General features: G+C 52.1%; 4 protein-coding genes across 4 annotated transcripts; 2 read left to right on the top strand and 2 right to left on the bottom strand.

Moving 5' to 3' along the window:
- Positions 1-1,328: 1,328 nt before the first annotated feature.
- On the top strand, positions 1,329-2,380 carry PpBr36_08538 (uncharacterized protein; the record flags this gene model as incomplete). Its single annotated transcript, XM_029895667.1, has 3 exons — positions 1,329-1,493; positions 1,556-1,682; positions 1,845-2,380. 3 exons carry the CDS (start codon positions 1,329-1,331, stop codon positions 2,378-2,380), a joined length of 828 nt encoding a protein of 275 aa, XP_029747183.1.
- A 634-nt stretch (positions 2,381-3,014) lies between these two features.
- On the bottom strand, positions 3,015-3,631 carry PpBr36_08537 (uncharacterized protein; the record flags this gene model as incomplete). Its single annotated transcript, XM_029895666.1, has 3 exons — positions 3,015-3,293; positions 3,370-3,423; positions 3,524-3,631. 3 exons carry the CDS (start codon positions 3,629-3,631, stop codon positions 3,015-3,017), a joined length of 441 nt encoding a protein of 146 aa, XP_029747186.1.
- Positions 3,632-6,132: 2,501 nt separating this feature from the next.
- PpBr36_08536 (uncharacterized protein) lies at positions 6,133-7,622 on the bottom strand (the record flags this gene model as incomplete). The annotated part of the gene is made up of 3 exons (XM_029895665.1): positions 6,133-6,421; positions 6,500-7,176; positions 7,239-7,622. 3 exons carry the CDS (start codon positions 7,620-7,622, stop codon positions 6,133-6,135), a joined length of 1,350 nt encoding a protein of 449 aa, XP_029747185.1.
- Positions 7,623-9,365: 1,743 nt separating this feature from the next.
- PpBr36_08535 (uncharacterized protein) lies at positions 9,366-15,649 on the top strand (the record flags this gene model as incomplete). The annotated part of the gene is made up of 6 exons (XM_029895664.1): positions 9,366-9,427; positions 9,514-9,632; positions 9,853-11,127; positions 11,231-12,615; positions 14,220-14,350; positions 14,503-15,649. Coding segments are annotated over 6 exons (4,119 nt in total), but the record flags the coding sequence as incomplete, so codon positions are not given.
- Positions 15,650-15,735: the final 86 nt, after the last annotated feature.

The raw sequence follows: 15,735 nt of genomic DNA, 5'->3' as shown, positions 1-15,735 counted from the left end.
ACGACGCAAGCCATGGACATGCGGCAGGGATGCGGCGTAAAGGCGGACTTTCATTGCATGAAGCAAAAGTGTTGGAAAGTGCGATATTAGCACAGGATATCCAAAGAGATGGTTATCTCGTATCAAAATCCAGCAGCGGCAGCGGCGTTGATGGTCTTCTCGCGACCAAGGTCTTATTCGATGACTTGGTCCTCTGCTACATACGCAGAACAAAGGCAGAGTATAAATGAACTCTTGTCTCTTTCAAGGATTTATTATGTAAAAGATTGGTGGACTTGTTAGGTGTATCGCAAATGCACTCGTATCCATGCTTACAGATATCCTTGCTCGACTAGAACAATGAGGCATCATCCTGGATTTTGGCATTTTAAATTGATACCTCATACCCCCCCTGCTCACCCACAATTCCGTTTGCCATAAAGTGTGTGCTCCAAAAAGAGCAAAACTCAGCATGACTGCTGTGTTATAATCATTGTCGATGGCTGTGGGAAGCCTTGGCTGTCTTACTCTTTGATGTTCTCGACTGTCTTTGCTCATCTCTTCCTGACTGCCTACTCAACTATTTTAATCAACCGCCGAATTTTTGATTTTGCTTTGCTGTACCTGCTGAAGTGTATTGGAGGCCTCATGCTTCAAAAAAAAAAAGTCAAATATAATCAAGGTTTTGTGGTAGATGCCCATGGTATCCAAGTACCCAACCTCCAAACCCAGGAGTTTACTAAAGGTTATCTTATTGCGGCCGGTATTTTTTTCCCTTTTTTTTTCTTTTTTTCTTTTATTACCATCCCCACTTGCTCGTTTTGCTTGTTTGTACTTTCTTTTATCCTTGCAGTGTACGACTGGCACTTCCGCCATCACCTTTGTGCGAGGATGCGTGTCTTTCAGGAAATAGCGAGCCTGCGATTGGTCGCCTCCATCGTCTCTGTGACGTGAAAGGGAACACAACGCCATGCATCAATCGGGTATGTTGGGAGACAGACTGCCATGGTTGGTCGACAGTATTCAGCCTATTCGTATGCATTTGCTGGGCGATGTGCTGTCGTCGAGTGAGGGAAGGCAATTCCTACATCAGCCCTCCTTGGCGCCAGTTTATGGGCACTCTGAAAAAAAAAAAGAACTACGGGTCTATAAAGAAGAACAAATCTCCCATCTCTTTTTTAGCATAGATTTTTGGCTTCCACATTTCCTCTCGATTTAGTCTTGCGTAGCGAGTGAAAAATTTACCCAAAATTTGATAGGCGGGTAGCCTGTTTCCTCTGCATGCTGATGGGAAGGTAGACTCATATTATACCACCCTTCACTGCCGCCATCACTCCACTGCGACGGCGATGGCCTCCAAGACAATATTGAAAGGCCTTCCAGGCCTGCAGAAGTGGCCAGAGAAGTTCAAGGACGTCACCGTCCTTTGTGGTGACGAAACCTTTGAGCTGCACAAGGTGGTTCTGTGCTCCAATTCCGAGTTCTTTACAAAGGCCTTCTGCGGCTATTTTGCGGTGCGTCAAACTCGAATATCTATCATTCCCAAGATACTTCATCTAACGGACAGCTTCAACAGGAGCCAAATGACAGCCAAATCAACCTGCACGAAGAGGATGCCGAGACTTTCGAGCGCCTGGTTCAGTTCTGCTATACGGGCACGTACATCGATTGCACAGCGGGGTCAGAGCAAGAAGGCGAGAGAGGTGGCTTTGGGAGTCATTACATATCGCCCGCAGACATATGTATCAGGCACCAATCATTGTCGGGGCTCTTGGGAGCAGCCGGACCTCCGCTGGAAAAAAGGTCCGTTTCGGCAACGAGAAACTATAAAAACATCCAGCGACCAGTCTAACAGAATGCCGTAGTGAAACTCGACCATGGCGACGAATCTATCGGCAGCCAGTTGGAAACGCCTCTCGCACCGCCAAAAGAGATACTCGAACCTTTGCGCTCCACGTTAGTCGCTGGCAAAGTTTACATAATGGCCGAAAGGCTCTTGATGCCGGCGGCAAAAATCTTCGCCCTGGAAAGGTTTCGCGCCGGCGTGGACGAACTTCTTCTCTGGACCGGGCTGCTTCATACAGGACCCGAATGGATTGATCTAATCGACCGTATCTACACGGATCTTCTGGAGACCGACATTGCGATAAAAGAGCCCACATGCCGCTTGATTGCCTGGCGCAGACTGGACTCCTGGTTTCTGGACCTGTTGGGCCCTTTGATGAGAAGGCATGGGGCTCTTGCTGCTGGCGTCACGAACTATATCAACCTCCTTATCCCCTACAACCATTTCAGCGGCAAGGGTAAAAGAGGTGATGCCTTTGGCGAATCTGTTCGGAAGGATCTGACAGAGGATATGCGTCGAGTGTGGATGGAGATGGAGCGTAAGCAGTGCGGTTAACCTTTTTGACAGGTCTTGATAGGGATAGGTCGTGGCGACAATTGAATAGACCTCTAATGTGTGCACGAGGTCAGCCAAGTACACACGTCCTTACCTGAATTCTTTGCCTGAAAAATGCAAGATCCACAGCGGCTTCAGAGCAGCCAAGTCGAGAGCTGTGGTAAAACTTTACTGAAAAGAAAAGCTAGAGCCTCTGGGATCTGTCACTTATTATGATCTGTTCAAACAGGATAACTGACGGTGGGATTTGATCCATAAGGCTTCACGAAATGACGCAGCACTCCAACCTTTGTCATCATATAGTGTTAACCCCCAACCTGTCCGTATCTTGCAGAAGCTTTTTGGAAAGGTCACTTTGAGATTCTCAGCTCACGAACATTTCAAAGGTTATGCCAGTTATTGTTTTTATTTCTGTGGCGGGAAGAAAAAGAATGTCGTTAAAATTCGTGCTTAGACACGATTCGCTCCAAAAAGAATCCTTTGTTGCCAACAAGAAAGACCCAGGTAACCCAGAGACTCTTCCTCGGGCAAACAAGCTCGAAAATACACAACTGCTCAAGCCAGTTACATCCAGGGCTTAAGACTAGCATTCAATCATGCTAGCAATGTAACTGGACTTTGAAACCTTGGATGTTCAAACAAGGCGGCCGATAGTGAAGACGGGATCAGGAGTCGGCTCGGTCTTGTCGTCATCTTTTCCTGGCTCAGGCTTTGGGTGCGGGGGCTTCGGAGTAGGTTTCTTGGGCGGTTTGCCCTTGCCCTTGCCCTTGCCCTTACCCTTGTCCTTGCCTTTGCCCTTGCCCTTGCCCTTGCCCTTGCCTTTGCCGGGCTTCTTGCCTGGATGCTTCGGAGGCCCCTTCTTCTCATCTTCACCCTTATCCTCAACCTCATCACGAACAGCAAGCGATTCCGTCTTCACCAGACTGTTAGCAACTGCAAAGCAATACAATGCAAGCAATGGGGGGGCTAGTGGGCGAGGGCTTTCGTACCACAGCGGGGATAGGGCCAGCCATGACAGGGGCGGCGAGCACAGCAAGTGCACCCTAAGCATCCGACACGGACCCTGTTAGTCACGAGCTTCACCAAGATTCCCTTTGCCTTACACGACTGGGGGATACGTCGGGGCCGGGAAGGATGCCTTACAGCAAAGCGGCAGGCCACTGCGGTCGGGCCGTGGGGCGCCTGGAAGGCTGCGGCCGACGAGGCAAGCAGGCCTGCGAGAGCAAGCTGCGCAAAGTTGGGAATCTGCATGATGGGCAGGGCGTTGCGTTCAAACAATGATGAACTTTAGACTTATCCAGGGGGGAAAGAATCGAGACTCTGATGGGGCAGGTAACTCGGGAAACGACTCCGATGGCCTGAGAAAAGAAGTGAAAGGGGGAGAGCTGAGACGAGGCAGTTGTGGCATCACCACGGGGTTTATATACACGTTTTCTTGACGGCAGTGACGTGATGATCATGGTGAAATATCACAACATGACTCTATCAACATCAACGCTCAAGGCGAAATCCGACTTCCACGGAACGTTTGGGCCCAGGTTGGAAGTCACGAAGCTGTCGTCAGGCACGGCACAAGCTTCGGCCATGTAGATTCTTGTAGGGCCACTCAATATGGATAAAGTCAGATCGCCAGGTCTTGATGAAGTTAGACAGTCTCTTGGAGGTAAGGTGCAGAGATGCGTGAGTCTGGCAATGGGGCCAAGTGAGGGGATGTGCGGTGGAATGTAGTACATGGAGGATGAAGATGTGCGGCAAGGTGACGGAACAATTACTTGAGAATCTGGGGCCGTCTTGACCCAAATTTCCGAGATTAACTCGATATGGGGATTTAAACGCTTACTGAGAAGAACGGGATGAGAAAGATGACGACAGGTCGATCTCTCGTACCTCGTGTGCCGGATGTTGGTTACAGGGGGGAATGGCATCCCTCTCTAGGCCTTGATAGGATTGGCAAGAAACTAGACGCTGTGAAGATGGTCTGGCCAGGAATTTTGTTGCTCTCCAACTGGGTCCAGGTTACATCTTGTCAACCTTCCTGCGGCCGAGGAGCCGTACCAGATGATGTATCGTTCGGCGGTATTCCAAGACACCGGCGCGCAATGATCCAATGCGGTGCACACCATCGAGATGTCAACATAGCCCCCTGCTTTGAGGTGATGTACTGGCATCATGAATCGGAAAGAACGGCATGGGTGAGTAATATTCCACCTTCAGAGTCGGTCACTGTCATAAGAAAGTTCTTGCATGGCAAGCTGTCCAATCAGTTCATAGTAGGCAGGGCGTGTTGTGAAGAGTGGCCGTGCAGAAGACAATTGTCGACTGTAGCGGCAGGCGGCTGAAGCCTAAGGCTAAATGAACTCAGCGGCACCGGGATATATTGACACCCAAGAACCCGACGATCGGCGGCAGCATTGGTGGCGGGGACAGGGAGAATAATATCCGACCTGCAGCTTATGTGCCCACCTGGCTGCACCCTACATGCCATGATGCCGCTTCTCCATGAACAAGTAGAAGGGCCAAGAAATCAGATTCACATAGTGACCGAGATGCAAGTGCTGTAGGTAGCGGCCTCACCCCGGCCCAAGGCGTGCCGCTCGGCCGGGGAGCGAAGAACGTTCCTCATAAAAGTAAAGCACCTATGCTCGCGTCAGCTATGGATTGCCGTGAGAAAACCCAAGAACTAATGGAGAGGATATCACACGTTCGTTCCTCGTCAAGGATTTGAGAACTGCCATGGTCAGCAAGCACAATCAACTGCCGCTGGTCCAAGTGGGGAGCAACCGTGCTTCCGGAAGCGACCGGGGCGCTAAATCGGGTAATTATGGTATGCCGTGCGTCGAATATCGGACCAACCTGCTACCGGCATGAGTGGGTAACTTGCCGTGGGGGCAATTTCGATCAAGGTTTGCCGAACCTGGGGCAGGCCCGAGCCAAGCCCGCAGCCAAAGGCCGGTATTATCTGGCAAGCTGGCTCTGGATGTAGTCATATCCTTCTATGTACGATTTTTTTTATGCAATATCGAAACACACGAGCTGTTATCGATATACTTCGGGACAGCATAGATCTCCGTGGAAATGGCGTCGAGGGGCTTCCGGAAGAATGTAAATTGCATGGTCTGTTGTAAGTAATCCCCAATTAGCACTTGGATCAAAATAACCGGGAAATGACTTGACGTATGGTGACACATGTCGACATAGCTATGTGGCTCCTTGCGTTATGTTGAGATATTGTTTCCCCAATATTCTTCCGGGGATGACAGAAGCAAGCAAATAAATTGGCTCATTTTGCTAAGCCCGAATGCCAATTCCCGAAAGCTGCACATCGAAGATCTCTATCCGAACAAGCTACATCTGACGTTCTATGGCCCTTGAGGCTGCGTCTCCGCACTCTTCTATATCGCCGGCTTAGCACGACAGCATGCTATATAGTGCTCGCGGAAGTTTCATAGCGAAAAGAGCGGATGATATGATACGGATGCGCGAGTACAAGAGGTTGGTGTTCCGAAGTCGTTTTTCTCTCACAAAGAGCCAGCCCATATCTAGCAAAATGCAGGCCAGTGCAAATAGATGTGTAGTCAGGTAAGTAAGCAAGCAGCAGCTATAATCTTCGACGCCATGCATTTCTGCCACATCGTGGATGTAGTGGTCTCGCCATAAACTTGACTGGGTCGAAGTCAGAATCGCTTCCATAACGTGTACCTAGACATCTCAACAAACCCTTTAGGAGTTGCTGTTAATGATACATTGGCTGCTCATGATGAGCTCACACTTGATGAGGGGCTAGGCATGGCAAAATCCTCGTGATGGTAAACCCTGGTTCCTCGCTTCCATACTTGATCCACAAAGAGCTGGGGACCGTCAGACTGGCTATTTTCCGAGAAGATGACCAGGTCAGCATCGGCTTCGGGGTCCAAACTGCCTTTGACCCCTTGCAAGCCCAAGAGAGCGGCTGGCGTGGCTGTCACAGCATTAAGTGCCTGGGGAATGGTGCATCCACTCCAGCTCAGGAAGTTATTCACGCATTCGATCAGGGTAATAGAGCTGCCGTGGGGCTCAAAAGTTAGCACTAATCATATTGAGACTCTCCTGGAATCAGGTGAGCTGGTTGGAGGAACTGACCTTCCAGCGATGGTGCCGGAGCCCTCCAGTGTAAGCACTGATCCCGTCTTCACAATCCTGCTGCACTGGTCTCCATTGGTCCAATCATAAGTACCGTCTGGAAGGCCAACCAAATGCATGGCATCCGTAACCAAGATGAACCCCTCAGGGTGCGCACTGTACGCTATCTTGATGGTGGTCGGGTGCAGGTGAATACCGTCAGCGATGATGCCAAAGTACGGCCGGGGCAGTCTCTCGGCGATACCCAACACTCCGAAGACTCCCGGGTTCCGATGGTGGAGCGGGCGCATTGCGTTGAACAAATGGGTAATCATTGTTGCCCCTGCAGCGACAGCCAGAGATGCCTCTTCGTAGGTCGCTTCGGTATGGCCAATCGAGTATATAATGTTCCTATCCCGCAGCTCCGGGATAAGCTCCATCATGCGACCCAACTCGGGTGCCGCTGTTATCATTCGAATGGGAAGACGCTGGCTGCCAGTGTTTGATGCAGGTTTGATGTTGTCCACGCCATACATGGCTTCAAGGTCTTCCATAGCCAAGGCCTCTCTTAAAACATCCACATTGTGGATGCCATTCTTGGTTTGGCTGATGAATGGGCCTTCAACATGGGCACCCAGAGATTCCGCACCATCCTCAGCTGTTTGGTGATCTCCAGAGGGACCAAGAAAGGGAAGGACCTGATATTAGAGGTTAACTATCGGTTCTGTTCCAGTCTAAAATAGATCCCAACATGACGTACCTTGTGGTAGAGCTCACTTGTTTGGCTCGTGACAGTGGGAACATAGGAAGTGACACCGGTTTCGACTAGCTTCCGGTTGAGTTCCTTGACCTTCTTGCCATAGGAAGACATATCAGGGAAGGTTGAAGAGAAGTTGAAGCCAAAGGCTCCATTTAGTTGCACGTCTATGAGGCCGGGGGATACTATCCTGCCACCGAGGTCGATGATCTCGTCTGGCAGAATGTTCTCGTCATAGAAGACGGCTTGGCTGCGGACGATCTTGCCGGTGACGGAGCTGACCCATAGATCCTCGTCAACTAGAGAAGCGCCGCGGACGAGGCGACAGTTGGTGAACTTGGTGATGCCATTTCTGGACCGCCCATTGGGGCTGACGGCAGTGGGCATAGCTGTTGGTTGATTGGCTGACTGGCCAACTCTCTATTGTTGCTCTGGTCTAGCTTGGAGAACGGGACGGCATGAACTGGGTATTCTGCAAATCAGCCAGACGAGAGACGAGTTATCTGGTTTATGGCTAGATATGTTTTCTTCGAACTTGAGAACGAGCGTCCTCTTCTGCCTTTTGGGACCTCCATAGAAACGATTATGAGGAGGGCGAGAACGAAGGCAGAAATCTGTTGGGCATAGACATAGGCCCGCCCACGTGCGTCTGGTCGCAAAGCCAACTGGGAGGCCCCAGCTGACGTCAAACTTTGGTGGAAGGTGAGAGAGCGAAATTCTATCCGATCTCTAGGTACGTGATCGCTCTGGGTGCCATGGGTGGGATGCTGAACCAAAGGTGTGGGTTCCGAAAGTGCCGAGACTGATATCACTGGGAACCGTTATTTGTCCGCGCGAAGCGACAAACGGTGCGACGTCGGAATTATTTGTCAAAGAAGACCGCTAAAACAACAGACCGGGCCACTGCAACCTGAGCTGAGACTTAATAGACTGACTGCCTATGGAGTTGAAAAGTGCAGCCCAGTGCGCCTGTGGTACTTTGTTGAAGGCCACCCGACCGATTGCCCAAACCCATATTCTCATACTGTGCGGGGTGGGGGACAGATAACCTTGGCTCAACTGCCATTGAGCGCGTCCACCACCGTAATCGAAGGTCGTGCCTGCCTTCTTGCAGGTGACATTCCCACTGGATTGCGAGAAAATTTGAGATCATCTTAGCAGGAAACTGCTTCTGGCATAGTCCACTTTCCATTATGTAAGGGAGGTGCCATGGGCGCCATACAATTTCGACATGTTCCCTGCCTTGATAAGCTTGCAACATCCACCCAGGCACCACATCGAAATGCACATGACACCAGTGCTGGTGGCGTGGAATGGACGCGATACCCGGTGGGCATGTAACGTTAACGTAACGCCTATGGAAGACGCCGCCAAATTCATGGACCACAGCGACGCAAGCAAGACAAGATGGGCTATCATACCTCCATCATTTCCAGAGCTTCTGTTAAGGTCATTACGTGCCTGGATCCTGTGGGTAACTCGCCTACTAAACGCAGCTAATTTAGTAGTACATACGCACAATTTGTGTGAAAACGGGCCAGGAGAGCTAAACACCACAACGTGTCACCCCCAAAAATCACCAATCATCAAGCCGCAAATAGTCTAGCGCTGATGTAAGGCAACGGCTGTTCCCTGTCCACCCATGTACCCCCACGACCAGGCAATGGCCTTCGAGTTTGGGGGAGCGCCGAGTACCTACGATACTTACTATTCGTGCCACAGAGTAATGCATTCGAGCACGCGCAAGCGAGCGAGAGCCACCGATAAACCCCGCAAATTTTGCGCCAGCATAGTCTCCCGCTTGGGTCCTGTGGCATCTTTCCAACAAGTACCCAAGCAACGCTTACTACAAGCCAACCTGGTGGTCAACATGTACATTTGCGTTAATGCCAATCACGATTAATCGTGCGCTGCATCTGTCCGTGGCCTCTACGTACCTCTGGTCGAATCATTCTGGGTGCGAGGCCTAATGGTGTCAGCCGCACGTCAAGAAAACAGAAGATCGGATCTGCATACGCGCCCTGTCTGCTCCAACCCTCTGCAACTTCCCATAGCCACAGGTACCTACCATTATTCAACGGTAGAATACCTGAAAAAAAAAACTACCGTGTCGGACTGGGACAATTCTGCATGCACGTGGCCATGGCCAGCAACGACGATGGCCTGGATGCACTTTGGCAGGACCTCGATTGGTGCGTGCCTCTAAACTCAAAACGTCCATCCGTTTGTGTCGTTCAACAAGAGACCTAGCTGACTAGTGGTGGACCTCCCCTATCAGGGCCATAGGGCAGATGTTAATTATGGGCTGGGATGGCACCGAGGTGACTCCCCAGATACGCAACTTGATAGAGACTCATCATCTGGGCTCCATCCTGCTCACTGCAAAGAATCTCAAATGTCCGTAAATCCATCCAGCTCATTCTTCTTTGCACGTCGCCCTTTGTACTCCTTTATTTGGGAAGGATCCTTGGATGTAGAGGTGAGGCCTGCAATTGCAAGGTCTCATCATTGAGGAAGTGGTTGTCCTGTGTGTTCACCTGTTTTTGCCATTGAAAAGCCACATGGATATATCGGCCTTGTCCATTTTTACTGACATCCAGATCACCGGAGTCCCCAGCGGCGCATGAAACTGCGAAACTTGTACAAGAGTTGCAGACCATTGCCCGCCAGGCTGGACATCCCTACCCGCTTCTCATTGCTTTAGACCAGGAAAATGGCGGAGTCAACAGTCTTTTTGACGAAGATTATATCTGCCAGTTCCCGAGCGCAATGGGAGTCGCCGCGGCAGGTAACCCGGAGTTGGCCTACAACGTAGCAAAAGCCACCGCCACCGAGGTTTCTGCCGTGGGCGTGAATCTGATCCTGGGCCCTGTCCTCGACGTTCTCACCAATGCTAGATACCAGCCACTGGGCGTGAGAGCCACAAGCGATGACCCGCAAGAGGTATCTCAGTACGGCATCGCTGCCATGAACGGATACAAAGCGGCAGGGGTTGCCACGTGTGGCAAGCATTTTCCTTCGTACGGCAACCTAGACTTTCTCGGGTCCAGCCTCGATATACCCATCATCACGCAGACACTGGAGGAGTTGAGCCTTAGCGCCCTGGTTCCTTTCAGAAATGCGATTGCCACCGGTAACCTTGACGGCATGTTCGTTGGTGGATGCGGAATCGCCAATCCATCAATGAATGTCATGCATGCCTGTCTATCAGATCAGGTTGTTGATGACTTGCTGAGGAACGACCTTGGCTTCACAGGGGTTGCAATCTCTGAATGTCTTGAAATGGAGGCTTTGAGCCACGAAATTGGCGTCAAAGGAGGAACCGTCATGGCTGTTGAGGCCGGCTGCGACCTTGTCCTCCTGTGCCGTGCGTATGACGTGCAGCTGGAGGCTATTGCAGGTATGAAACTCGGCATCGAGAACGGCATCATCACGCGCGAGAGGATCTACACCTCGCTACAAAGGGTGCTACGCATGAAAAGAGGTTGTACGTCGTGGTCCAAGGCATTAAACCCACCAGGGATATCACTCTTGTCCAAGATTCATCCTTCCCACTTGGCTCTCTCGAAACAGGCATATGACAGCTCCATTACAGTCATGAGAGACAAGGACAAGCTTCTTCCCCTGAACAAGTCAATGCATCAAGATGATGAGCTACTACTGCTTACTCCACTAGTCAAGCCGCTGCCGGCATCTGCAGCTACAAAAACACTTCTCAGGTCCAAGGACACATATGATCAGGCCTCGGGCGTCCATGACAAATGGGTGCATCGTGACAGGAGCGCTCTAATGAGTGGCGAGGGTGTTTTCCGGGAGTTTGGCAGGTCTCTAGCCCGGGCGCGGCATGGAAAGCTGCTACACACTTCGTACACTGCAAACGGAGTGAGACCAGGTGAGTTTGATCATGATGGAAATCTTATTTCTGGCAGCAGTCGCCTATTTCCCCATTTCTATTATACCGCAGGGCGCGATGTTTACTTGGTTACTGTAACCAGTTCATGAAAACCTCATCGACAAAGCATCTTGCATCATAATTGTCACGGCCGATGCGAACCGCAACTTATACCAGGCCGGCTTCACAAAGCACGTCGCGACAATATGCGCGATGCTGCGAGCCGGTGGTCAGAAGAAGTCGCTGATTGTGGTGGCGGTCAGCTCGCCTTACGACTTTGCCATGGATAAGACGGTGGGAACATATATATGCACCTTTGACTTTACAGAGACTGCAATGCATGCTCTAGTCAGAGTCCTGGTAGGCGAGTTCACGCCTCATGGGACGCTTCCGGGAACCCTCAGAAAAAGCAAGAAAGTGCTCCAGTCGCGACAGCAATGGTTGGTTGAGAGCTACGAGCGAGAACGCGATGCACACGGGCTAGATGATCTTATCCAGTCTGTTGCACGAGCAATGCCCGGCGGAGCCCTGCCAGGTAGTGCCTCAAACCATATAGCGGCAGCAACTGCAGCTACTTTCGAGCTTGGAAACCCGCGCATCGAGGAGGCTCATTTCGTTGTACGCAACAGCAGCACCAAGGCCCTATACGGCTTCTGCGCAACATACTGTGTCCAAGAGGTGGGCATCATTGGTGCCATATTTGTCGACCCCGCAAAACGCAACGTATCGGTCGGCCGATCGCTGCACCGGAGAGCCTTGCGCAGTCTTATGCAGCGCGGAGGCGGTTGCAAAAAGCTCCAGCTGGGAACTACATTCCCTGGAGTTTTTCTTGGCGTGCCTATAGCAGACTCTCCGCCATCGGCTTCTGTTGCGGAGCAGGGCGCCACCAGTGCCAAAGCCTGGTTTACAAGCAGTGGCTGGGACGTTCAATTTCCCAGGTTACTAACTAGCCTGGCCATTGCCGATCTGCCATCATGGGGTGCACCGGAGGGTCTGTTGCAAAGCATCCAACGTGCCAACATCAGTTTTGATCTGATTCACGGCCTCTCGGAGAGCGGCGAAAGCGTGCTGGCTCACGTGAGGGCGCATGCGAATCCCGAGGTTCAGGAGCTGTATCGAGCCGCGTTAGAGGAAACTAAAACGTGTGGCGTGGTGCGTGCCAAAGGCAACAACGACACTTTACTGGGCACCGTGGTCATCTCGAGCCCTGGGAGCAACCTTTCTGCACACCTCCCAGCCTTTGGCAACATTTACGGCGAGGATTCGACAATCGGCGGGATCATCGCGCCGGTGCTGGCATCCTCGGGCTCGCACTCGGGCGTGTTGGTTTTGCAGGGGCTTGCGCTCATGGGGTTGCGGCAAAACAAGGCACACAAATCATCACGCAGTGTGCTGAGTTGGGTATATGACGATGCGTTTGAACCACTCGTGGCGATGGGATTCGAAGTCGCGCAACAGTTTGAGGAAATTACAAATTCACTCGACAACGTAAGTTTGAAACCCAGCGCAGCCCTCTCTGAGTATATACCACATTCGCATTCGGTTGTGCCACTTTTCAGCAGCGGTTGCTGATTTAGATGCTCTCTTGGACCAGTGGCCTGACTTGGCATAGAAAAGGCTGAGTGGGAGAGGGACTTTTTGTCTTTCCACTTCGTTGGCGTATGTCTCAACCGAGTCAAGTCGCAAAAAAGTGGCTGTTTGCCCCAAGCCCTTTTGAGATCTGGCTTGCAGCCAACGTGGGATTGTCGAATCCCATTTGTTCATTAATGTGATCATCTGTTCTGTCTGGTTGACTATCAAATTGCTTCATGTCGCCTAAGAAGCCCTTTACAATTTACCCAATCATCCGTTTATCGATCATATAATGATTGCTTCAGGAGTCGTCGTGAACGCGAGACTCTCGAGAAGCATCAATTGCAACTCTCCATGGACAATTTCGGTGACCCTGCCATGTTGGGTAAGGTCGCAGGCAGCACAATTCTCAAAATTTTCTCTAGTGTCACTGGTGCAACAGCCAAGACCCCAATCGATTCACACTGGCAACTGGGAGGACCGACATTGCACAAGTTATGGTCACTTCTTAGACAAGCAACCAAAAATTCGAATCCCCCACGAACTTAGTTCGGATCTTGATGATCCAAGTGGTTTGCCCATATTAGCCGAGAGAGAAAAAAAAAAAAAATGCAAGCTTATTCTAGCATATTGTCCTCCCTGTAAGATCGTTTCATTGAGTGGCCAGAGAAATCCACAACACTAGGAGCCAAGACAGGTCACCCACCAAGCCACTGGGAGTCTGGGCAGTCGATCGGCCTCGGGCCTTCCAGTGACCCCTCGCCAAACTCCCTGACACGACACGGCCGTTCATTGGGCCCAGCCTGCCCCCCTGCTGGCCGTTCTCGACAGCGAATCGTGTGGAGGCGCCCAGACAAGTTGAGATAGGAAAGCTGGGGTAAGCTCCGCCTTTCTTTGATGATTTTGGTCGGCGTCGTTCCGCGTCTACTGTGGTGGTATTATTGGCCCACAGGAAACCCATTCAATCCCATTTGGCACCTGCAATTCCGAACCGATGATAAGCTGCAAAACCGATACCACCAGAATCAGTCAACTTCTTGCCGACGAGCAGAGTCCGAGAAGGACAAAACATAGCAGCAGCAGCAGCAGCAGCAGCAACAGCAGCAACAAGAACATATACCCAATTTCTGTCCTACCAAGTCGCCAACCCGACGCTTCCCGACTGGCCTGGTCTGTCCACCGGCCCCGAGTCCTATCTAGCCCGATAGGGCAGAGAAATTTAGGTCTAGAATCGGACACCACGCGCTATCTTGTGACGCAACGGCGATCCAGAGAGGCCACACCACACGGCAGAGGAGCCTGGCGAATAGGCCATCCTGTTGACATCCCGCGTCAAACAAACATCGCAAAGAGCATCGACTGCGACAGAGTTTTCGCAAGAGCTGCTCCTTCCAGTGAATAGAGCGGCCTTGCCCGCCGCGAGAAGTCGCTGGCGCGGTTTTTTTTTTTTTTTTTTTTTTTTTCTCTTTCTTTTTCTTGCAACCAGACGACGTCCGCTGCAACAAGTGGTTTACAATGAGATGGCAACCTTCAATTCGATGGCTCCGCCGGCCAGCGGCGAATCGATCCGGCTGAATATGAGCACCTCGGGTCCTCAGCCGCTGGGGATGGATGTGTTTGATTCGGATATCACCTTCGACGAGTCTTTGCTGTAAGCGACATCAAATCCCTGTGTTGGGATTATGGGAAAGAAGATCGGTTTGAGGGTCGGATATACGATGCCTCCCGCCAGGAGGAACTATAACCATGCGAAGCACTGCTACTAGAAAGTGGGCGCTGACCTTGAGAAACTTCACGTTGTAGAAGCAATGCCCACGGACTTTCTAGCCTCCCGTTCACGCAGCAATACGACTTTGATTCCTTTGCCGGTACATTCGAAGACCCTTTCGCATACCCATCCAGACCCAATTTCCCCACAGCGTCGGAAGTAATATCCTTAGGCATGAACCAGTCGGGCGGGGAACCGATGCAGAGGCGCGCGACCGAGACCGAGGCAGACGCTGGTTTTGCGGATCTGGAAGGCTCGCCACAAGACGAGGAGCTCGACAATAAGCTGCTGAGCTTCTCGGCGCCCGTCTCCAAGGCGACGCTGGTGGACGACACGGGCAAACTTGTGGAGCCGGGCATGACGGCCGAGCTCTACGGCATGTTCTTCGTGGCCGAGGATGTCTTTGGCGGGGAGCAGAACCCGGGCAGGCCGGCGGAGCTGACGTGCTACCGCCGCAACCTGTGGCAGTGCTCCGGGCAGGTGACGCTCCCCCGCACGGGGCACGGCCTACACGTCGTCACGAACCAGGGGCTGAGGGCAAAGGTGCTCGAGCTTGCCGTGGCCATCACGGCGGCCGAGTCCATCGAGGGCAAGCCCACCGAGATCATCTCGATACCGTGGAAGAGCGCAAACGCAGGGGTGGCGGGCGGCGACGAGCACCAAAAGGGCGCCTCGGCGCCGCTCAACATCCAGCTCGACCCGCTCGGCAGCGGCCAGGAGCTTGACGGGAACCGTGTCTCCATCCCTGTGTCCTGGAAGCGGCTGCAGTTCAAACATGCGACGGCCAACAACGGCAGGCGGAAGGGTCTACAGCAGCACTACATCGTCCACATTTCCTTGCTGGCCAAGCTCGGTCCTGCCCAGCATCAGCACGGCGGCGGCGGCGGGGAGCAGGGTCTCGGCGCCATACCTGCGTCCTCGCTGGTGGCATCGGGCGATGGGTTCGTCAAGATCACCGAGATCCGGTCCGGCCCCGTGATTGTCCGCGGCCGTAGCCCCCGCAACTTTGACAGCAGGAAAGATGTGGCGCTCAGCGGGGAGAAGAAGGCTGGCTCGAGGAGCATGTCCAACGACCTAGGGGCAGAGGTCGCAACCCCTGTGGGTGCGACTATGAAGGTCGAGCAGGGGACGCCGGAACTATCGCAGACCTTACTTAGGATGAACTCGACTGGTAGCATGCAGGTAAGCTTTATATTGGTCACGACTGAGATGGGCTACGATCCTTGGCCGGATTTTCTTTTTTTTTTTTTTTTTTTTTTTTTTTTTTC

The sequence above is a fragment of the Pyricularia pennisetigena genome, chromosome 5, assembly GCF_004337985.1.
Source record: "Pyricularia pennisetigena strain Br36 chromosome 5, whole genome shotgun sequence".
NCBI classification, from domain to species: domain Eukaryota; kingdom Fungi; phylum Ascomycota; class Sordariomycetes; order Magnaporthales; family Pyriculariaceae; genus Pyricularia; species Pyricularia pennisetigena.
The sequence above is the reverse complement of the archived record's forward strand: the minus strand, read 5'-3'. Positions and strand labels throughout refer to the sequence as shown.